The sequence below is a fragment of the Spodoptera frugiperda genome, chromosome 10 (assembly GCF_023101765.2).
Source record: "Spodoptera frugiperda isolate SF20-4 chromosome 10, AGI-APGP_CSIRO_Sfru_2.0, whole genome shotgun sequence".
Lineage (NCBI taxonomy): Eukaryota > Metazoa > Arthropoda > Insecta > Lepidoptera > Noctuidae > Spodoptera > Spodoptera frugiperda.
Genome location: NC_064221.1, coordinates 8,443,190 through 8,467,931, shown reverse-complemented (window position 1 = coordinate 8,467,931; position 24,742 = coordinate 8,443,190). Strand labels below are relative to the sequence as shown.

The window sequence follows — 24,742 nt, the reverse complement described above, 5'->3', positions numbered from 1 at the left end:
TTGCTTCTCAAGAAAAGTGAAAACTATTTGGCATGTGGCCAAAATTCAAATTGCACATTGCATTGAAAAGCGTATTTAGATACGCTATTTAGATAATGGTTAATAATTTATATTTCTCTACATGTGATAAAAATATATTTTTTATCAGAAAACTGCTGTAAATTTTCTTTACCACCTCCTATTTTTTAAGTCAAACAATATCTCTAAAAGTCTGAAAAATACTACGCTGAAAACCGCATCAAAATCTATTTAGCCAAACGCGAGATAATCGCGCACAAACATACATATTACATTATACAGATCAAATTGATGACTCTTTTTTTAGTCGGTTAAAAGTGCAACTGCACGAGTTAACCGGTGTGTGCGTGTCTCGCATTAAATACTACTTTCCTATCCCGACTCCAACCCCCTTTTTAATTCCCCACCTCACCTCAGGGTGGGGATTTATTATTGTTATTCTGTCATATCACGTCCTAAGACTGCGATCAATTATCGCGATAGCATCACCGTACTCCATATTTTATTTTATTTGGGAAACAAACTGAATAATATATACGAGAATTACATACAAATTAAATACTCGTAATACATAGTCCAAAACAGTTTCCACATGAAAACAAATCGAATGCAATCAATCATGAGTGAAAAAATTCAATGAATGAATGAATTAACAAATTAATAAATTTAATTAAAAAAACAGTTAAAATACCGTATGGGGAAACCTCTTATGACTTAATTTAAACCACATATTTGTTATCATCTTGGCTGACAATATACAAAAAACGACCGATCGCAATATAGGCCCAGTGATTAAGCCAAAAGGTGCATTTTTCTTTTTGAACTAATTTGAACACTCTTTACAAATACGGCATTGTAACAGCCGCGCCGCATGTCCATAACATTCCTAGACAATCTTCAAAATTACAGCATTCAATACTTGATTTATTTAATTATTAATTTTGTTTGAAAATTTTTTTATTCGCTTTTCGTTGAAATATTTAGTTGTATTATGCTTCTGTATTATATTCTTTAGTTGTATTTTTCTATACTGTATGTGGTTATAAACAATAATACTAATGAGGATTAAGTTGTATATAGGAATTATACCTAACTAGCAAGCTCGGCGAAATCCGTTTCGCCACCAATTATTTTCCGTTTTCCTGCTTTTCTCTTCAATGTTTCCTGATTTTTGAGCCCGAGAGCTTAACGAATGCAAAACCGTGGAAATCGGTCCGTGCGTTCTGGAGTTATAGCGTCAGGAAAGAAAATCCGACTTATTTTTATATAATAGAATAAGTAAGCCTCACCTACCTAATTACGTGACGTACTTATTCCGGCAGATAATAATTAAAAAATAATTATAATTGTCATATTTAATTAAAAATAAAAGTAATAAATTAAGTTTTATTCAGAGAAATGGCAGCCCTTGTCTTGTGACGGTCATATAAAAGCACTGCAATGAAGATAGAACCGACAGTGCGTTGACGCATCACCGTTGTCACGCAAGCGCGCGAGACTAGAACGCGCGCAAATAAAAATAAACTCTATTTTAATAATAAAATAAAATACAAATTTGAATTTACATTCATCCTATTAAAAATCGAATTAAAATATTGTATTGTTTTTATATTTCATTTTTTTGTGTGTGACTTTTTTATTTTTTGTTGGTGACTTTTTTTATTTATTTAAATATTAGTTCGGTGTGCTATATTTTTTGGTGGTGTCATATATTTTTTTAATTGGTAAAAATGGTGAACAAAATGTATAAAATCAGTTCCGCGAAAGAAGAAAAAGTTGGGAGCAAACACAATCAGATTCTTATGTCCATTGTCGGTGAGTAATTATGGAAACTACACTTTTTTTTATGTTGACAGTTTTTTTATTCGTTCCATTATATATGGCGACGTCAATCTATTACGGTTTATGTCATAGATTTATTTTACATTGTCTCTATTCCTATTTTAATGATATCTATCACGCTTGCCATGTCATATTATAAGCGTAAAAAGTTAATAAAATATGTGTATTTTTACTACATAGATATTTTTAAATATATATTTTTTTAATTTATGGTATTTTGGTCACACAAAAATCATGTCAGACCTGTCCCTTAAACATAGTTAAAACTCATATTTCCTTAAATACTTACTAGGTAATCTTATTTACTATTTTATAGATACATAGTGTATAGATATTATTTGATAAAATAATATAATTGTGTAAATCGTCATTTTATCAAAGAAAAAAATAACAAACACATTTTCCCATTAATAATATTAGTAAATATTCTACACTAAATAACAATACATGTCCAATATTTTAAATTAGTCTATTAGAACACCATTTAAGATGGTCGGAGGCCCAATTACCCTCTTCCTAATCTTCCCAATCCCCGATTCCCCAACAACCCTTAAATTCCAAACTCCCAAAGGGCCGGCAACACACTTGTAACGCCTCTGGCGGCGGCGATTGCTTACCTTTAGGTGATACGTCTGCTCGTTTACCGGCTTGTACCATAAAAAAAAGAAAGTCCACTACACTATTGAAAAATTAGGTATTTATACACGTAAATGTCAATTTAACGGTAATCGAAAAACCCAAGAATTTGACGACAAACCAGATAACAGATCTGGTTTCTCAAACCAAGAAGGTCAATAGTAAATTAACTTTTAAACTAAATAGTTATTTAATTGTTAAAATAATAATAGAAACTGAGACTAGTTTTCCATTTGAGTCACATCTATACTATAATATATCTAATATATAAAATTCTCGTGTCACAGTTTTCGTTGCCATACTCCTCCGAAACGGCTTGACCGATTTTGATAAAAAATTTTGTGCTTATCCGGTATCTATGAGAATCGGCCAACATCTATTTTTCATCCCCCTAAATGTTAGGGGAAAAATATCATAGCGTGATGTTTTATAGCCTAATACCTTCCTCGATAAATGCGCTATCCAACACAAAAATAATTATTCTAATCGGACCAGTAGTTCCGGAGATTAGCGCGTTCAAACAAACAAACTCTAGCTTTATAATATTAGTATAGATAATATTAGTACCTATAGATTAAGTTTAGATTAAATAATTAACAGTTGTAACAACTGACGACCTCGTTGGCCGAGTGGTTGCAAGTGCGACTGGGCAAGGGGTCTCGGGTTCGATTCCCGGGTCGGACGAAGTACTGCTGGGCTTTTTCGGTTTTTCGAAAATTTCTTAGTAGTAGCACGGAGTCTGGAAATGTGCGCGGTGGTAAGCCTATTGCCGGCTTACCACCAATTACATGGGACTTACAACATAAATTGTGAAAAATAGGTGTACATTGTACAGTGGCATTACGTGCCATAATATGCACCTCTGCCTACCCCTTCGAAGATTAAAGGCGTGACTATATGTATGTATGTATGTATTAAATTAACAGTTACGAAAAAGAATAAACTACTTCCAAGAATATTTGTCTCATAAAGAAATCTTATCAACAAAAGTTTCATGCAATTTGGTGCTGCCGTTCATGAGTTGCGTGCGTACAACGCGTACATACACAACAGTGATTCATTTTTTTTTATTTACATAAATTATTCGAGTGGACTAGGTTAAGTACCTAATTTTGTTTCATACGTGATAATTCAATACGTCCAAAAAAGTACAGTACGGTACTTTTTTTTATAAAACCTGCATAGTTCATTCCCATACTAGGTATAATACTCCCGAACAAACTACCTAGTGGGTTACCGGGGCTCCGGCTCGAAGAGCAGGAGTAGGAACGGGGTGGTTTTTAGTCAGTAAGAGTCTGATACTCCCTCTCGCTTTACCCAAGACGGGAGAAGTCATTGAATGATTATACCCCTCACAGAAAAGCCTTCCCCAACAACCCTTAAATTCCTAATCCCCAAAACACCAGCAACGCACTTGTAACACCTTTAATGTTTCGGGTGTCCACGGGCTGTGGCGATTGCTTACCATCAGGTGATCCGTCGGCACGTTTACCGGCTTATACCATAAACGAAATATATTTGAATTACACGCATCATTATCGACGTATCAATTGCACTTTACTATAGTAAATCGATGTACCTAGACAAATTGCATACAATACGACAGTGTATGCAGTGCCAAGATATGTTGCACCACGTGCATGCACCTGACATACTCCATTTCCGTGTGTTAAAGTCGCCGTCATAAATATAATGCATGATGAATTAAATTCTATTAATAGACTACCTTATTGGTACAGTGGACGTAAGCGCGACTGTAGAGTAAAACATCTGGGGTTTATTTCTTTTTTTTTTGGAACAAGCAGACGTATCGCCTGACACTTGAAAAACCAGAGGCGTTTTTTTTTTTTTTTTTTTTTTTTTTTTTTTTACAGGGGGGAAAATCATCCAATGACTTCTCCCACCTTGGGCGAGGCGAGAGGGAGTGTCAGACTCTTACTGACTAAAAACCACCCCGTTCCTTCTCCTGCTTTTCGAGCCAGAGCCCCGGTAAACCCGCTAGGTAGTCCGCAGCTCCGGATCAGGCATCAGCCCTACTGGGCCCCATCTGTGGTGGTCTGATGGCTCTTTGAGGCGCGCGCGGAACGCTACGCGCCGTACGCACGGGTCTGGCTCTGTTCGGGCGGTGAGCTACCCTTACTCGCCGCCCGCAGGCCCGCACTTACGGTGGCCGGAGATCGTCCCGCGATCCCCGACGCCCGGAGTGTCTCTCGCGACGGCTGGGGCGTGAGGAGGTTTGTTCTCTCACGCGCCCCGCCTCCTCCTTAGCTAGCATGACTGCTTCGCAGAAAGAGGAGACGGCATCCCAGTCCCTCTCGCTCCGCACCATGGCCTGAACCAGTGCCGGGCGCGAGAGGTCGCCGTCGCCGACCACATCCCTGAGGACTTGGCGGTACTCAGCCCACGCAGGGCACACCGCCACCGTATGTTCTACCGTGTCCTCCGGGCGGTCCTCGCAGTGATGACACCCGGGCGTTTCCTCCCGCCCAATAAGGAACAGGAACCTACCGAAACTCCCATGTCCGGTAAGCACCTGCGTCAGGCGGTAGGTGAGGACGCCGTGGCGCCTCTCTAGCCACTCCTCAAAGAGGGGACTTACCGCTGCGATGACAGCGAGCCCAGCCCTCGGTTGCGACAGTCGTTGCTGCCATTCCGCCATGAGATCGCGCCGGAGCTCGTCCCGCCACGCACTGATCTGGCGCGGCAGTGGAGTTTCGCCCCGGCGGCACGCGTCGGCGCGCAAACTGAACACGTGCGCGAGCACCTTCGCCTCCAAATCCCACGGCGGTAATCCGGCAAGGAGGTTCGCCGCCTCCCCGGAGATCGTGCGATATCCACGGATCACCCGGATGGCCATGACCCTCTGAGATGTGAGCAGCGCCCGAGCTGGCCGCCGCATCAGGTTCGGCGCCCACACAGGGGCGCCGTAGAGGGCCATGGATCGCACGATCCCCGCGTACAACCTCCGGCAGGAGGCATTTGGCCCCCGAGGTTTGGCAGGAGCCGCTTAAGCGCAGCCCCCGTCCGTTCCAACTTAGGAGCCAAACGTCGAAAGTGTTCCACGAAGTTCCATCGACTGTCGAGGACGAGTCCTAGGTACTTCATCGTCGTCTCGACGCCGATGGAAACTCCTCCCGCCGTTATTTGGGACCCACCCGGAGGTGGCGCGTTCCCGCGGCCATGAAAGCACATGGCCTCGGACTTGTGGAGCGCCACCTCGAGTCCCAATTGCCGGATCCTTTCAACTACTGTCGCAACCGCTCTCGCCATTAAGTTGGCCGCCGCCTGGTGCGACCTCCCGTGCGCTAGCACTAGCGTATCGTCGGCGTAGCAAATTACGTCGACGCCGTTCGGGAGGTCGGTGCGCAGCACCCAGTCGTAACCGATATTCCACAGGAGCGGTCCCAAAACCGAACCCTGTGGAACACCGCGCGACATCTCTCGCCGTTTCCATTCGCCCTGGTGACCGGGGTATATAACATACCTGTCTGTCAGGTAAGCCTCGATTATACGACGGAGGTAGGTAGGCACCCGGTGATACCGGAGTGCCTCCAGTATGCAGCTCCAGGGTAGGGAGTTGAAGGCGTTGGCGATGTCCAGAGACACCGCCACTACGACCTTACCCCTGGACACTGCAGTCCCCGTCGTGAGGTCCCTTACGCGCATGATGGCGTCCACCGTGGAGCGTCCTCTGCGGAAGCCGAACTGGCCATCCGCGAGGTCCGGCCCAATTCCGGACAAGTGCGCGACGAGGCGGTTCGAAATTATCCTTTCGAAGACTTTTCCCACCTCGTCGAGCAGCACAATGGGCCGGTACGCGGACGGAGAGTCCGCAGGGCGCCCCGGCTTCTTCACGAGGACCAGTTTTCCCGTCTTCCACTGAAGTGGGAACTGGCCTCTCTCCATGCATGCGCTGTAGAGACCGATTAATCGAGGCCTGAGAGCCTCTGAGGCCAGGACCCACGCCTTGCCATGCAGGCCATCGGGTCCTGGGGCGGTGTTCTTGGCGCCCATCCGGCGCACCGCCGCTCTCAATTCTGCCTCGGTCACCTCCGGAACGATGTCGTCGTCGTCGTCACTGTGACCCGCATTGGGAACCGCAGGGGGCGAACCAGAGGCGTTACAAGTGCATTGCCGGCCTTTTGGGGGTTAGGAATTTAAGGGTTGTTGGAGAATCGGGGATTGGGAAGATTGAGAAGGGGGAATTGGGCCTCCGGTAACCTCACTTATACAACGAAACACAACGCAAGCGTTGTTTCACGTCGGTTTTCTGTGAGGCCGTGGTATCACTCTGGTCAAGCCGGCCCATTCGTGCCAAAGCATGGCTCTCCCACACTTATGTTTTATGTCACACGTTTACTTAACCCAGTCCTTAGCAATTATTTTCGGAACAAAATCATTACTAAGGAATAGTTTAAGTAATCATTAAATGACTCTGTGCACGGCAGTTAGATACCGTCTGTTATAAGTAACTGTAATCACACTATAATTGTGAGATTATCATTGTATTAGACGTGTCATGTCATTTTTTAATTAATCTACGTACGTAGATGACGTCCTGCCTTTTATAAGTCAAAGGTTTATAAGTCAATACAAGTGCTTTATGTATTAATTGTGCCACTTATTTTTTAGTAGTTATGCTGTAATAAACAATACGTGAGCCTATTGAGATCCTATTGTATTGTTAATTTTCTCAAAGATCAGGATCAACGTCACGCCTTTTATCCCCGAACGGGTAGGCAGAGGTGAACATTACGACATGTAATGCCGCTATATAGGTACAATGTACACCCACTTTTCACCATTTGTGTCATAAGTTCCATGTAATAGGGGTGAGCCTATTGCCATATACTGGATTTTATCAAAATAATCACAATAATAATTCGCCTCACCTAGGAATCTAACTGTTGTCACACTTGCAGCCTCTCAACTAAATTTTCAATTTACAACCCAAATTAAAGTTTCAAATTTCTTCTCACACTCTCATAGACAGTTTATGCAAAGCGTAGAATGCGTCACAGATAAGTTGCACATCTAAAAATACTTAGAATCGTGCCTTCGAGTACCAGGAACGCATACCTGCTCCGTACTTGTTACTTAGCCATCTTAGTCTATATTTAACCGTAGATATTTTTAGCTTGCTAGCCAGCCTTTTTATAAAGTTCATTGGACGAAATGACTAGTGAGTGTTTTACTTAGAGAACGGTTGTTTTTTTTTTATTTTTCTTTTAGGTGGGTATTGGAATGATTGCCTAAATAATAATTAATACGATTGTTTTCAACTGGTCAAATTCAATACCTACTTTTATTGAAATGTCAAAAACGATACCGTTCTTTGACTTTTGTAGGAGATCGCAAATTATGACGTCCTATTTTTAATAGCATACTTATTTCGCAAATAATAGCAAGAAAAAATTAAAAATTAAGTATGTCATCAAATTAATGAATGAAAGTACGATTATATTGGGATATTCTATGGTACTGAAAATGCAAAATAATTTATTTTTGATCTAGGAATGTATACAATAATTGATTTTTTATTTCATCCAATTTAGATAGATAATAGTGAGAGTTATAAAAAGTTAATAATTAAGTTTTAGCACTAAATCTCCTTCTTTAATTTAGTTTTTTTTTCTGATTATCTAGGTACTTTTTAATGACATGATTTCATATTATCAACAAAAAAAATACTATTTTAAATTCAAAGTAAGAGCACCTGAAATAATTAAAATTCAATTATTGAGGTCTATTTTTCAATGATGATTTTGATACGAATTTCAGCATTGTATTTATTAGACTTAGGAGAAGGTTTACTTAAGAAATGGAGGCGGGATAAAGAAAACAAAAGGCGGTGCACGTTTTAAAAAAAAAGTTATTAGTGACTAAAAACCAAAACCTTTTTGAAAATTTAACCTAACCTATCTTCATCATCATCATATTCATAACTGTTTCACTTTTAAGACCTCTTCTCATACGAAAAAGGAAGGAGCATTTTTAGAATCATTTTTACGAATTTTAAGATCTTGGCAGTAATTATAATGTATTTAACCATTTTTAAACTAAGATAAACTATAATAATATAAAATTATATAATTATTAAGCCTGATTTTATAATCTTGTAAAATTGCTGTGTAAATTGGGTCCATAATTGTTACTTTTACCTTTAAGAACATCTATGTACATACATTGTGGAAAGCAAAATAAATGAATATGAATATGATTAAAAGGAGCATTAATGTCCAAGTTGCTCAAAACGGATTGTGTCGATTTCAAACTTATAACAATTAGAAATTATTTCCTCACAATATTTTCCTTCACGCAATCCTAATTTTAACCCCAATTTTCTTTCTTTTACAGTTTGTATGCCAATCTTGGCATATGGGACAGCAATGGGATGGATATCCCCCAACAAGGCTCTGCTAATGGGGGACTACTCCCCCTCGAACTCCCCCCTCTCTGAAGAGGATGTATCCTGGATGGCATCCATCATGTTCATCTTCGCACCGATTGCAGTATTCGTGTATGGCGTGGCCGCTGACAAATTTGGAAGAAAAAATGCTTTACTTTGCGCTTCTATACCTATTTCTGTTAGTATTTATTTATTTTAATTAATTTGCTGGTTAGTGAGGTGGTTGGAGAAGAGGTTGCTGCGTAACGTGTAGCGGATTCGAAAGCCGCACAGAGCAACTCTTTGTGTGATCGAGAAATTTTTGTTTCGGGACTGAGTGTTATGTGTATGTGAATTTGTATGTTTGTAAACAAAAAATCTTAGTTTGGGGCAACGTTTTGTAAAGAAAAAAAGGTACATAGTTCACTTTGCAGCCATTGTTAAATTTTAATCAGATATATTAGGTTTCTGTAACACTAAAATATACTCAATATGTTGAGTTACCTTTAAAATATAATAAAATAAACACCAAATATCAACGCTTAATTGACAGACGAATAATTTTCATACCAAAAATATCTACAGTTCCTGGACTACACAATTACAGAAAAGGTTGGTTATTAAGGATCATAATCCCCACACTTGGTAAACGGCATGGAGATAGCATATTTAGTGATAGTCAATAATAGTCTTTTAATATTATCCTATTAAAACCTAATTACAATTCACAGATCGGCTGGGCAGTGAAATTGATGTGTGCGCACCCGATCGCACTGATCGGCGCCCGCGCACTCATTGGCTTCGGTTCGGGAGGGGGGTTCGTGGTCTGCCCTCTCTATGTGAAGGAGATCAGTGAGGACAGTATCCGAGGAATGACGGGGACTTTTGTTATATTCTCACAGGTAAGTTTATGGTACTAGACTATAAACTTTATGATACTTAGCATTGAAGAATGAAAACTTGGCTTGGGTTTTGAAACTTTTTTATGGTATAAACCGGTAAACGAGCAGACGGATTACCCGATGGTAAGCAATCGGCGTCGCCCATGGACACCCAAAACACCAAAGGCGTTACAAGTGCGTTGACCTTTTGGGGTTGTTGGGGAGATTAGAAAATTGGGACTTAAACAGCGAAACACAAAGCAAGCGTTGTTTCACGTTAGTTTCTTGTCAGACCGTGGTATCATTCCGGTCGAGCCCGTCTAATTATGCTCTCCCACATTTAAACTGGTTGAATTGAATCAGAATTCCGTTGCTCAACAGTTGTATATGCAAGCACTTAATCTATTCAACACTCATTTACTTTGATTCTTTTTTTTTGTTTTTTTTTTCACATTCGCATCACAAACCCAGTCTTCTACGTGTTATTAGTCATATAGACTCGCTGTTACTTACCTAAACTTAACACAGCTTAAAAAGTTGAACTAGCTTAAATGTTAATTCTCAAGTGATGGCAATAAAACTTAAAATTTATTATATACGTGCAGGAAAATGTAGAATGAACTCTGATATTTAGAAATGTTATAAACATTTTAAAATATTTCGCTATAAAATTCTCAAATATATATTTTTTATTCTTTTAATCCAATCAAATTTTATGGTTTAGTAAAAATAAAAAAGTATAACAAGTTAATCCAGTGAGCAATTAGATTAAATGTTAATCGAATAGAAATGTCAATAGTTTATCATACACACGAGGGATACACATCAGGATCTAGGTACTAAATTGGTGATTTAACTACTAAGTATAACAAATCGCCTGCCAAATGTGGGTATTATGTTTGCCATAATCCCCACAGTCTCATAATCTCACACTCATTCTTTTAAATAAGACTTCTTTGTTTAGCTATCGATTTAACTACAGTGCTATTATTTCCAAATAGCCCGCCAAGCATGGTGATTACGATGCGCCGTAATCCGTGCTTAGGACCGGAGCCCCGGTAACTCGTTAGGTTGGCGCGTGTATGTCTTGCAACATGTAAATAAATAAATGTAGCGGATTCAATTCAAAACTAAGCAACTACTTTCCCTAATAAGGAACTCTTTATGTAACACAGGAGAAAAACCCTAGTCTAGGGCAAGGATTTTGTAAAATATTAAAAAAAATCTGTGCGAGGCTCCGAACGCTAGCGACTACTTAACCAACTAGATAGCGTTTAAAGAGTTAAGTAGATACATGACATATCATAATTATTTTCATATTAAATCAAATAAAGACGGCATGCGCCACTCATTAAAACATCATTAATTTATACTTAAATACCTATTTCATATAACAGACGTGATTTATTATATAAAGAGCCACACAGAGACACGTGTACTTATATCTCTGTCATATAATTAATTATGTGAATCATGTGATTGGTCGATATACTTATTACATATTTATTACAATAAAATACTATCTTGACTACTAGACATGATTCGCGAAAGGTCAGGCGTATGACGCTGTGGCGACACATTGACAAGTGACAGATGACAGATGACAGAAGTCGCACATAGACTATCGACGAGCAAATCAATGGATGACATCACAAATATCCTGCATCGCACATATTAAGTTTGCATGCGAATTAACACGGATAGAAAATCCCAACGAACAACAGTTGGGCAGAAAGCCCGCCAGGCTGATCACCTCGCCTGGTCGGAGGATCCTCCTTTTCTTAGGGAACTTTACTCGCTGTTCCCTAAAGTGGTGACCCCGACGTGATTGAAACCAACCTTCACGGAGCAGATCAGCACCGTCATCCTCATCGCCATCTCCCTCACCCATCACTTCTCCGCTGAGCGGTAATCAAGTCGCAGCCAACCAGCATCCTCGGCCTCATCTGGGACCACCACACGCTACATCGAAGATATGCAGCCTGGTTCTTCCCTACGGCCTCATCAGCGTCTAGGCACAGCACTCTGCACACGGTCTGAGGACGTCTTCCTGCCGTCAACGCAGACGCCAGCCACTACGCACGTACCCTCGCAGCATCTATTCCCCGACTCACCGTGGGACACTGCGAGCCTCACTACTCCGACTCACTGGAGTATCACCCTGCACCGCTCACCCGACTCACTGGGCATTCAGCGGCACAGTTCCGACTCACTGGAACTAGGGACATTCTACACTGGCTCTGGCACCGCTCATCTCAAGCATCGACAGCCGTCTCAACAGGATCGACCTCCGGTCTTGGGGGGGAGTGATGTGGCGACACATTGACAAGTGACAGATGACAGATGACAGAAGTCGCACATAGACTATCGACGAGCAAATCAATGGATGACGTCACAAATATCCTGCATCGCACATATGAAATTTGCATGCGAATTAACACGGATAGAAAATCCCAACGAACAACAGTTGGGCAGAAAGCCCGCCAGGCTGATCACCTCGCCTGGTCGGAGGATCCTCCTTTTCTTAGGGAACTTTACTCGCTGTTCCCTAAAACGCTTATTTAAAGGTCAAAATTCAAACTATAGAGATAAAGTTTAAAAAAAAAACTCAAAATCTGTAAATTCTCATATCTAAAAACTCAAGATATAAACTCAAATCACCTTTTGACTTTTGAATTTTTATTACCTATGTGCAAAAACACTCAATTTAGAATAATTTTGATAATAATTAAAGTTACAATAAAAATAGTAACTTTGTCTTTAATAGTTCCTGAATTAGACTGTCTAGTCTCCAGGTTACCGGGGCTAATTGAGTAGGAAAAATACCTAAACCTACATTTCTATAAGATCAAATCAATATTTTTATGTTACTATCATGTTCATCAGATATACATATAAAGGTCCCATATAAATTACTTACAAAAAAAAATATTGATATTTCTTTCATACACACATTCGTATTACTTATGTATCGAAAATGCGATAGGTTTTATTTACTCCGTTATCTTAGTAGAATTGGCACAATGTAAGTACAGATACGTGTTTTTGTCCAAATTAATAAAATTGTACCTACAAGAATAGAATATTCTACTAAAAATAGATTGTTCTTCTATTCTATTTATATACAATTCAATTTAATGATAATGTAACTGGCAACCAATATAAAGTGTTATCAAATACTACAAACTGAAACGCTCAGAAGGCTTGGGTTCTTAATTTAAACTCACACTTATCAAGAAATAATTTGTATTCACTGGTTCTGCATCTAAGTGTGGGAGAGCCATGCTTCGGCACCAATGGGCCGGCTCGACCGGAGTGATACCACGGCCTCACAGAAAACCGACGTGAAACAACGCTTGCGTTGTGTTTCGTTGTGTGAGTGAGGTTACCGGACGCCCAATCCCCGATTCCCCAACAACCCTTAAATTCCAAACCCTCAAAAGGCCGGCAACGCACTTGTAACGCCTCTGATATTTCAAGTGTCCATGGACGGCGGCGATTGCTTACCATCAGGTGATCCGTCTGCTCGTTTACCGGCTTATATCATAAAAAATAACAATGCAAAACCACGATAAACTGGTTTTGTTTAGCTTAAAGTGTAATCTTGTGTACCTATCCTGTCAATCACGAATTCGCAATACAAAACCGCAATTTTAGACGGGTACTTCCCAACTCGACATACTTCGGAAAACAATTGCAAAGTCGTGACATCTGACACATTGATACTTGATACGGGAAAATGTCGATAAATACCTAAACTATTACATTCTCTAGTCTCTTGGGATTCCGTACATGCTGCTTTGAGTATAGAGAGCCTTTAAATTATAGAATGGTTCGTCAGTCAAAAATAAATTATGTAGTTTCCATTTTTAAATAGAGGCTTAGTTTAGTTTTTTTTTTAACTAGAAGACCTAAAAATTGTAAAATGAATTTAAGTAAGAATTTACCAACGGTGTAAGTGATAAAAAGTTGAGTGTTCAAAATTATTACTCATATAAAACTAATTGATGCCCGCGACTTCGGCTGCGTAGAATGACGTCTAAAATAATCTGTGGTTTTAATTTTTTTTTTCTAAAATAAATGTAGCCTATGCTACTCCTTAGTACATCAGCTACCTGTCAATAAAAGTCCCGTCAAAATTGGTCCAACCATTTCAGAGATTAGCCAGAACAAACAGACAGACAGACAAAAATTATGTAGTTTTCACCATTTTCCTCATACTACGGAAGGCTTTATAAGCCACAGATGTTTTTATGTACGGTATTTACAAATTGCACACTTAGTATGTACCTAAGTACTGCAGGTGTTCCCCTTACATATAACAGATGTAGTTTTCCTGCTATAGTTCTAAGAAGATTTTTATTGCACGATCTATGAATTTACATACCTGCGTGAACGTTCTCTTAAAGACGTGGGCGCTTACTCTTGAAACTAATCTCACTGTCAAGCAGTAGCGTAGTGTATCTTGGCAGGGCTCCGTAGACATTTTTTTAGAAAAAAAAAAACGGAAGAAGCCGTATTTTTTCTGTTATTTTTTTATTTTTGTGAAAAGTCATTGGATAATTTTCCCTCTCAAAAAAGTATCTCAAGCCTCAAAGAAGGGACTTACCGATGCTATAACAGTGAGCCCATGTTTGGGGGCCCTTACGACGACGTTAATTTTCCTAAAGTTGCTGCTAACTTTTGAACGCATGCTTTACGAGTAAAAATAAGGAATTTATTATTTGGACTTTTGTAATTTCTGAAATGAAATAAAAAATTTGGAATTTTTTATTTTTTCTTATGTATGTTAGGAGCCCCCGTATAATTGATAAGGCTGATACGGCGCTAGCCCTCGATGTCAAACCATTTTCAATTTATTGAAATCCAAATAATTATTCTATGTCAAAACTATACAATTGTAGCTGTTAAAGAATTCAGATTACGGCATATAAAGCCAAATCCAATACCATTTAGTTCATTCAATATCCACGCAATACGGATGCCATTGGTGTTAAGTGCTGCAACTCAATAGTATGAAATTTCACAACACTCGTATCAATGTCGATCAATCGGAATTGGATTCAAGAGTACCTCACATCACATCACATCAGCCTATAAGTGGCCACTGCTGACAAAGGCCTCTTCTGACACGGAGAAGGTTTGAGCATTAATCACCACGCTTGCTCAATGCGGGTTGGCGATTTCATACTTATAATTAGAAATTATAAGCCCGGATTTCCTCACGATGTTTTCCTTCACCGTTTGTCAGTGGTGTCTAAATGATCTTAGAAAGTACATATAATTCGGAAAAAGTCACATTGGTATTTGCCGTTGGTAGGTTTTGAGCCCGTACCCTGATGCATAAGAAACGAGCGTCTTAAACCCGGTCGTGAGTCACAAGAGTACCTAAGTCCCCAAACCCTTTTAAAATGCAATTCCCGCACAAAGTCAGCTCAGTATATGGCGGACTATAACACAACGAACGGATTTATAACACAAATGGTAAAAAGTAGTAGCATTACCTGCCGTAATAGGTATGCACCTCTGCCTACCCCTTCGGGGGTAAAAGGCGTGACGATACGAGGAATTTGGGGATTGAAGATTTAATTACTATATTACTATTACTACTATTACTACTACACACAGGTTTTCCGCAAGGCCGTGCTATAACTCCAGCCGGTTCTGTTGGTACTATAAATTGTCTAAAACCACCTTCCTTTTCCAGACTGCTGGTAACCTACTAGTCTTCATTCTGGGAGACATGCTGCCTTTCAACACGGTGCTCTGGATCCTGCTAGCTATACCACTCATCCATTTCTGTATACTGCTGCGACTACCCGAGACTCCATCGTACTTGGTGAAGTGTGGGAGAAATGAGGTAAGCAGGGTTTTAAGTTATTATTTCATGTTTACCTATTTGTTGATGTTATAATTAAAAATCAGAAATGCTAAATTAATTAAATATGATAATGAGCTCCGGTGTGGCTTGAAACCAGTCGAGCTTCCTCGAATATTTTATGTGAACAAGTCGTTTCTACAATTTATTTGTTAATGATAATAAGTAGATATTTTAAACTGAAAAGAAAAGCTCTACTAGTTTCGAGTCACAGAGTGACTCTTCATCATAAAAAGCGTGCGCAGACGCGGCGACGTCGCGCAGTCTAAATTTATTTACGTGAATAAACCGTGTTTTTTTGTTAATTTATCATATCTTACGATAGTTATTATAAAAATATATTTCATGTTTACTTTTTTGTTGATGTTATTATTAAAAACGAAGAAAGTTAAATTAATTATAATGATTTATGCTATAAAACCCCGGTATGGATTGAAACCACTCGAGCTTCCTCGAACATTTTATGTGAACAAGTCTTATCTACAATTTATTTGTTAATGATAACAAGTACATATTTTAAACTGAAAGAAAAATGACTTCATAAGATTACCAAGAACGAAGATTAGGGTTCGATTCCCGGAACAATAAAGACCTACTTTCCCACAATCTATCTTGCTTCCATACTATTACTGAGAATGCTTCCTCATTACCTATATTCAATGTCACGCCTTTTATCCTCGAAGAGGTAGACAAATCCATATATATTTATTTAATTATAATTTAATATAATTAGCCAATGAATAACATTGACAATTAATAATGTAGTTAGCCTTTGTTTATTATAATAATAATATTTATTAATCAAAATGACTGATTAACTTGTTAGCAATGATACAATGATTAATAATTATTTACTGACAAGAGTTAAATGCATTATAATTTTATCAGTCATACAAGTAAATTGCAATATAAATAAGATTGATTATCTTTACATTATTGCATGCTTCATAAAATAATTTATGCGTAAATGTGACATTGAAAAATTTTACTTAACAATGAAAGTCTTTTATAACACAAATGGTGAAAAGTGGGTGTACATTGTATAGCGGCATTACGTGCCGTAATGTGCACCTCTGCCTACCCTTTCGGGGATAAAAGGCGTGACGTTGCAATATGAAATTCGTGTGGAATATATTTCTCATTAGCTTTTGCCAGTGGTTTCACTAGCGTTCGCGTGGGATAAAAAGTAGCCTATGTGTTATTCAAGACCATAATCTACATACATATTTTACAAATTTAATTACGATCCCTTGAGCCGTTTTGACGTGACTGAGTAACAAACATGCACACAAACACAGAAACTTTCGCATTAATAAATCTTCAAGAGTTTTAAAGAACCTAGTTTTTTGGAGAAAAAACTAGGTAGGTAGTATGGGATTTTTACCTCACTAAAACCTCCCCGGCGGCCACCATCTACACTTAAATGAGGCAACGGGTCCTCTTAATAGACCAACCCCGTACACCCCCAGGGTGTAAAGCCTGTTATAGCATTTCCCTATGGAGACCTACAACTTTGAGCCTCTCTGTAGTGTAGTGCACGGCGGCTAATAAATAATATTAGTAACTCATTATCAATAATACTATAAGTGCATCACCATAATGCCTTACTCGCTATATGACTAAAATACTAGCGTAGTGCTAACAAGGCATAAGAGTCGACTAAACGATCACAATGTCTGTCAGAGACCACGCTTTCAATAATGGCACCGACGCTAAGACTATGCATAACATTTTGTAATAGACTTGCCTCTTATCGTAGCGGGCTAGAAAAAGACAAAAAACAGCCCTTTAAATCCCAGCTTACTTCAGGAAAATAATGAGAGTGGCGCAATAAAGAAAATAACTGATTTCTGCATGCAATATAGGTATCTACTTACTTTTGTAATAAAGATCAAAGTCCTTTATCCTTATTACTTGACTAGCTGTTAACCGCGACTTCGTCCACGTTGAATATTGACTTTGGATTTTTTATTTTTTCTACAATAAAAGTAGCCTAAGTTTCTCTTTAGTATACCAGCTATCTGCCAATGAAAGTCCCGTCAAGATTAGTCCCGCTATTTCAGAGGCTAGACAGAACAAACTAGATAGACAGATAAACATAGAAAAAAATGGTATATTATGTATCGTATGTATATTCATATGCTTAAAATAAAAAGCGGTTATTTTTATACCTTGACTATATGAAAGGTAACCAACCTAATTGCTACTGCATGTATCTACTATCTCTAAGATGATCGCAATGAATGATAAATAAGTACTTATTTCTGTACCAACCCGTGTCAGTCGCTAGTCTTATGAAACTAATTATTATCACTCGAGAAATGAGTCAGCATTTCTTTTTAAAATACTATTTTTATCTTTTTCTGAAAAGCTAAAAGTGGATAATTAAGTTTAACAAGCTCGTTGCTTGATTTATGACATGCCATAATTATCTAAGAGGATTGGAATAGGAGGTAATTGAGCAAATGGGTCACCTGATGGTAAGCGATCAACGCTGCCCATGAATACCCGTAACACCAGAGAAGCTATTACTATTCCTACTGAACATTTTGAACACCAAAATACAATCAAAGTCAAAGTCAAAATTATTTATTTCAAATAGGAAGGCACTTTGAAATGTCAGAATTAAATTACACCATTCCGAAACCACTTTCTAGGCTACACGTCCGAACCTGCAGGAGTAGGATCGATTGAGCACTGGCTGTTTTGCGCCGTGTTGCTTATTTGTTTACTTTTTAAATTATTTTCTTGTTTTACCTGCAATATTTTAGAGCGGTGCAAATGAACTGTTTTTCTTCCTTTTTTTCTTTCTATTATATTTATGTTTTTGTTACAGGAAACTGCCAAAGTATTGGCATGGCTTCGCTCTTTACCGGTAGACGACAAGTCCATCTCAGAAGAAGTAGACCGACTCATCATTGAACAGACTACCAGTGAACTGAAATTCTCACCCAGATTATTGTGTAAGTAAGGTTTTTTTATAGTATAAGCCCGTAAACGAGCAGATGGAATACTTGATTGTAAGTAATCGCCGCCGAACATAAACACCCGAAATATCAGTGGCGTTAAAAGTGCTTTGCAGACCTTTTGGGGTATAGGAATTTGAGGGAACCTGGGGTTGGAAATGGGGGGTTATTAGGCCTCCGAGAGCCAGACTCACACTCAAATACAACGTAAACGTTGTTTCACGCCAGTTTCTCGTCACTCCGGTCGAACCGGCCCATTCATGCCGAAGCATGGCTCTTCCACTATGAATGTTCTATGCTTTGCAAATGTTTTGGAGACCATATTTCTGAAGGTTTGGGTTTATTAGTGAGCTCTGTTGTCTTTGTTAAAAAAAAATTATACTTTCTGGGGCTATATAGCTTGATGTAGCCTACTGCAAGCCTTGGACATGACCAAAAACAAACAAATTAGGATATTTACTATGTACTGGTACATACATTGGTAATGTGTGGGCGTGTAATCAATTGAAGCCGTCTCCGACCTCTTTATAAAAACCGTGGCGATCGCAATGTCCTTGTCGCTTGACCAATCCTCATCATTTTCAATTCGAACAACTGTTTAATTCACTTCTGACAGTTTGCATATGTCAGATGTCAATTAGTAACGTTTTGTTTGGGGTTAAACATTACATTGGGGCGATGTCAACCGCCTCGTGTGTTCTGTGTTCCTGGTACTTCTAATTGGTTATTTATTTGTTTTGGTATTTTTGTTTTGTTTGTCTGTTGTCGTTTCTTAGTATTTGAATTGACTGGCTCGTTGATGGGATGGTTAGAAGCGTAGTGCGAGGTTCGATTCCCGGTTTGGACATTTGAAGGCAATCGAAGAACAAGCTTCATTATTCAATTAATTATGATCGAATTTTGAATAAATGCACACTTTACATCACATCAACAGCCTATAAGTGGCCACTGCTAACCAAAGGCCTCTTTTCACACGGAGAAGGTTTGAGCATTAATACACCACGCTTGCTCAATGCGGGTTGGCCATTTCAAACTTATAATTAGAAATTATAAGCCAATTTCTTCACGGATTTTTTCCTTCACCATTTGTCAGTGGCGTCTAAATAATCTTAGAAAGCACATAAAACTCAGAAAATTTCACATTGGTACTTGCCGTTGGTAGGTTTCATGAGCAGTTTTAGATCTGTCGTCTTAAACCTCCATACCACAACGACATTTTGCACATCTATCATGCATCTAGTACCTACTTATTTATTAACACATCTATCTGAATTTGTCTACAGTTTCTGACAAAACGGCAGTGAAAGCATTTTGGGTGGCCCTCATAGTGAACCTCACTCGAGAGTTTTGCGGCTGCATCGCCGTCCTGGTCTACGCTAGCCACATCTTCGCTGAAGCCGGCAAGGACCCGAGCACCAGCATCGCTTTATCACCGAACAAGCAATCAATTCTGCTCGCTGTTGTCCAGATCATTGGGTCGTTTTTGGCCTGTCAGCTTGTTGACAGAGCTGGACGAAAGGTAAGATACTCTTTTACTCATTTTTAAAAAAATCAAAAAATTCTGAATTTTAATGAGAACTTCCTAGGTACCTACTTAAACTATTCTTTAGTAACGATTTTGAGCCGAAAATAATTGCTAAGGACTGAGTTATGTAATCATTAAATGACTCTGAGTACTGAGACGGTAATGTAAAATATTCTTTATTCAATGATTACCTAATAAAACTTTGCCCCACATTAGGATTTTCTCCTGTGTCGTGGTTGCGTTTACAAACATACAATTTCGCATACACAATGACATCCAGACCCAGAACAACAATCTGTGGATCACACAGAGTTTAAACCCGCGACACGTTGCACGGCAGCCAGTTGCCCAGCCACCACGCCAACTGTGCAGTCAATTGGTCTTTACATTAATGTAGCTAGTCATACATTACAAGACGACAATGTATTGAGAGTTTAAGAATTTCATTTAGTTATTTGGCATCAAATCAAACCTCGTGGCAAATTGGACATGCGATACAATAATAAATATGTCTTACACGTGATGCGGTCGTTTCATAATATCTGGTAACTAAGTAGGTTACCTATATACATGTAATATAATACCTATATACATTATACATGTATAGTTTTATTAATTTCATTGATGTCGGAAGATATGGGTCAAATTCTTTATTTGTCTCGTTACAATAGTTAAGAGCAATGTTTGGGCGATTGGATGCTGCGTAACGTGCCGGAAAAATGTGTGTGTGTGTGGGTGTATCCTTTCGCCTTTCATCTCCGAAGGGGTAGGCAGAGGTGCACTATTTATGTTATAAGTCCTATGTAATACGAGTTGGGCCTATTGATGCCCAGAATCCAAAATAAACTAGACATAATTTCTGTGGCATGGCTCACTGATAATACTTTGCCCGACACGGGAAAAGTACCCGAGACCCCTTGCGTAGCAGTCGAATTTGCAACCACTCAACCAACGAGATAGCCTTACATAGGTATGCTTTCTGCATAACATGGATATTGCTCAATGCAAAAAAAATATGCTTACTGATGTTTCTAATTAGGCAACTTAAGATCGGGAGTCTAAAATTTCGGTTGCGTCAAGTTAGAGCTTACCCTAGTAAGTAGAACTTCATAGAAGCTTACCCTAGTACCTAGTACCTCACAGAAGATAAAACCACAAGTCCCAGTCACAAGAAATCATATAACTACCATAACGACAACAGAAGAAAGCTAGACAAAAAACCATACAAGAGGATTAATATATAGAACTGAAGATCTACCTTAATTAAGGAGCGTCTGGAAAATTCTAAAGAATAGAAATAATGAGGCCACAATAAGGTTCCACTTAGGTAACTAGACGTGGAAAACTCCACATGGGGAATTAATTACAACTTGTTGGTTAGACGCTCATGTAGAGAGCAGCAGGTCAACTTACCCCATTCTGTCATTTTGACATTGGATTTTAGACTTTATAACAAAAGGTTAAAGTTGAAAATGTAATGGTAACGGAAGAGGGTAGGTTCATATGCTGGCGATCTCACCTGTAGTTATGTCAGAAACTCTTAGAGGTCTTATAACATATAATTTCGTCTAATTAGGGACTATTATTTAAGGATTTCGCGTCACCATGACTTACGTACGTATTATATCAGTGAGGTACTCGTCATGCCACGATTGACGCAGTTTTTTTTTTAATTAAGTTGGGAATTTTCCGCTGGAAACGTCGGGAGAAAATTGGCTATCTAAATGTAGGTAGGTATATGAAGATGTGGAACAACAATGTTCTTGAAGAGCGTAGGCGGAGGTGCATTGATATTTGTGCAATGGCAATTAAAATGTGTAACATGTAGCAGCTAGAAGATATATAAAACAATAAAAATAATAAATCCCCACCCCGAGGTGAGGTGTTAGGGATTAAAAAGGGGGGTTGTTTAGTGACACCCTGACACCTCATATCGGGGTGTCTCGTGTTAGAAAAGTAGTATTTAATGCGAGACACGCACACACCGGTTAACTCATGCATGTGTATTTTAAATCGACTTCAAAAAATAAGAGGTTCTCAGTTAGACCTGTATGTTTCGTATATTTGTGCGCAATTATCTCGCGTTTGGCTGAATAGATTTTGTTACGGTTTTCAACATTTTTTTTCCAGATTTAGGAGAATTTAGGGATATTACCTGACTTAAAAGAAATTAGTCATCGTCATCATTCCATCGTCATTATTGGCGAAAATATTTTCATGATATTTTAAAAACTCATCTTTGTAATAGAACGCGAATACATTTCCATGAAAAGAGTGAACCTAAGACTAAAATAATGCTAAAAATGACTTAATTTTTCTTTTCTTTCCAGCCTCTCCTAGCGGTGACAAGCGCAGTAGCTGGCTTCAGCATGTGTCTACTAGGAGTCTGGTTCTACCTCCAAAGCATAGAAGTGGCTCTCCCGGGCTGGGTGCCCATCGTCGCGTTATGTGTGTGCATATTCTCCGATGCCTCTGGTCTCCAACCTCTACCGTTTGTCATCATGACTGAGATGTTCAACTTCCAGGTAATTTATATACTTTCTTTGTATTAAGGGAGCCCACGATGCTAATTTTGGATTTACTCAAACGTCATTTCGAATATAATTATGGTGATAGAAAGAAAAAAATAGTTTGGTTACATTTTACCGGTGGTGGAAGGGGAATGCAAGGATTTTTAAATTGTTACGCCTTACTTTTTTCGAGTAACTACCAAAATCCCTTCAGGGGCGGGGACCCATCTATTGGTTTTATGCAAGCCTAGTACTTTTTGGTGCTCAACAAGACTGTTACTGGTCAAAGGACTAATAGTTCGTGTCGGACAAAGCATTATTGAGTATTTGGTTCTGAAAATTTTCAGTTCAACTTCATAATTTGAACAGAAACATTTAATTCATTCCGAGCTACTTACCTACCTAATTAGCGGTCTTATTTCTTGATAGCATTCCGTCAGTCTGCCAGAAAATCTTGAATTCATCATATATTAAAGAATATCATTGTTGTTTGAAATTGAGAATGAAAAAAACAATAAGGGCACTTATTTACTGGAGCTTGGGACAACGTAACAGGTTAACAGGGTTCCGGCTCAAAGCAATATCTAATAGGAATGAGGTGGTATTTAGTCAGTGAGAGTCTGATACTCCCTCTCGCCTCACCCATGGCGGGAGAAGTCATTGGATAATTTTCCCCGCTCAAAAAGTGTACTCATTAACCAACTTATTTAATTTTACTTTTTCTTCCAGCTCCGAGGCACAGTAGCGACCCTCATCATGGCAATATCCTTAGGCACTGACTTCGCTCTACTCAAACTTTTTGCTCCCTTAAACGTCTGGATTGGATACCATTCAACATTCTGGATGTTCAGCTTCATCTGCCTTTCAAACGTATTCTACCTCATCTTCTGCGTTCCAGAAACTAAAATGAGAAGTCTAGAAGACATTTACGCTGATCTAGAAGGTAGGAAAAGAAGAAAGAAGGAAGATTGTGTAGTTGAAACGAACCACGTGTGAATTATTGTTCCTAGACTTTTGTGTTCCCGCGTAAAAAGTGGCGCGATTTTGTGTTTTCAAAATGGCGGCTTATTCATTGTCTATTATGACGTTTTTTAAACGTAGGTAGCTATTTTTTTAGAAATATGTTAGTTTTAAGGCTGGTAGGTTATTTTAGTATCTTAGTTTTTTAGTTAAAGCCATGAAAGACAACTTAAAGTGATAGTTTGAACACGAAAAATAGGAATTGGTAGAAGATACTTAATACATAACATCATTGTACATTGTAAAAATAAAACAAAACAAAATCGTAGATTCAGTATTATTATGTTGGCGTAGATATCTCGATTTTAAACGAATCTCTGTTCAAACAATCAATTCCATATCATTCCATGTTGCCATATAAAATAATAGTTATACCAATAATATATGAATTAAGAAAACTGGTCACATTGTCTATTTCTAGTCACCGGTATTATTATATGCTCAAACCCAAGTGTAGTGTTGTCATCATTTTGGCTGTAATTATTATTTTACAAACTAAATAGACAATGTTGCCTACAAGAAAATAGTGCATAGATAATAAAATTAATACAGATTATACATAGCAGTTTTATAGGATGAATAGCCAATTATTCCAACTATTTTAGCTTTAAGTTAATAATATTATTGTATGTACATGTATTTTATTTAAGAACTAGAATTGTATAAATATAGATAATTTAATTTAGTTTTAAATGGCAAAGTATGTGCCTGTAAAATGACAACTTAATATAATTGAAAAACCGATTGTTTTCTTGTTGGACTACTATTGAGTCTAAAATAAAGAAATTTTATTTATTTATTTATTGTAATTGAAAAACAACATTCTGTGACCAATGTAATTTATTATAATTGAAAAATAATATGTAAATGTATTTTCTTTTTAGATTCCTTTAGTAACTGTAGTTACAGGATAAAATCGGTATAATAAATAAGTAAAGATTTGTTGCAAAGGCAGCTAAATAAAAAATCTCAAACGTAAACCTATTTTTATTTCTGAACCTTTTTATGATTATATTAATGTTTGGCCACCATCTTGCTTGGTGGTCACAGATAATGGGGACATCACAGTTTTTCATTT

At 38.5% G+C, this 24,742-nt stretch overlaps 1 protein-coding gene across 1 annotated transcript; it reads left to right on the top strand.

Annotated features, from left to right (window-relative positions):
* The first annotated feature begins 1,471 nt into the window (after window positions 1-1,471).
* Window positions 1,472-24,038, top strand: LOC118277428 (facilitated trehalose transporter Tret1). The gene is made up of 8 exons (XM_035596214.2): window positions 1,472-1,833; window positions 8,854-9,083; window positions 9,616-9,786; window positions 15,473-15,625; window positions 18,480-18,606; window positions 19,893-20,128; window positions 22,465-22,659; window positions 23,374-24,038. Exons 1-8 carry the CDS (start codon window positions 1,749-1,751, stop codon window positions 23,638-23,640), a joined length of 1,464 nt encoding a protein of 487 aa, XP_035452107.1. The 5' UTR covers window positions 1,472-1,748; the 3' UTR covers window positions 23,641-24,038.
* The last annotated feature ends 704 nt before the right edge of the window (window positions 24,039-24,742 follow it).

Bases quoted from the DNA above. Each gene is read 5' to 3' on its own strand.
- LOC118277428 (XM_035596214.2), top strand. From the start codon at position 1,749: ATGGTGAACAAAATGTATAAAATCAGTTCCGCGAAAGAAGAAAAAGTT. The intron at 9,787-15,472 runs GTAAGTTTATGG...TTCCTTTTCCAG, and splicing joins CTTTTGTTATATTCTCACAG to ACTGCTGGTAACCTACTAGT. The intron at 20,129-22,464 runs GTAAGATACTCT...TTTTCTTTCCAG, and splicing joins TTGACAGAGCTGGACGAAAG to CCTCTCCTAGCGGTGACAAG.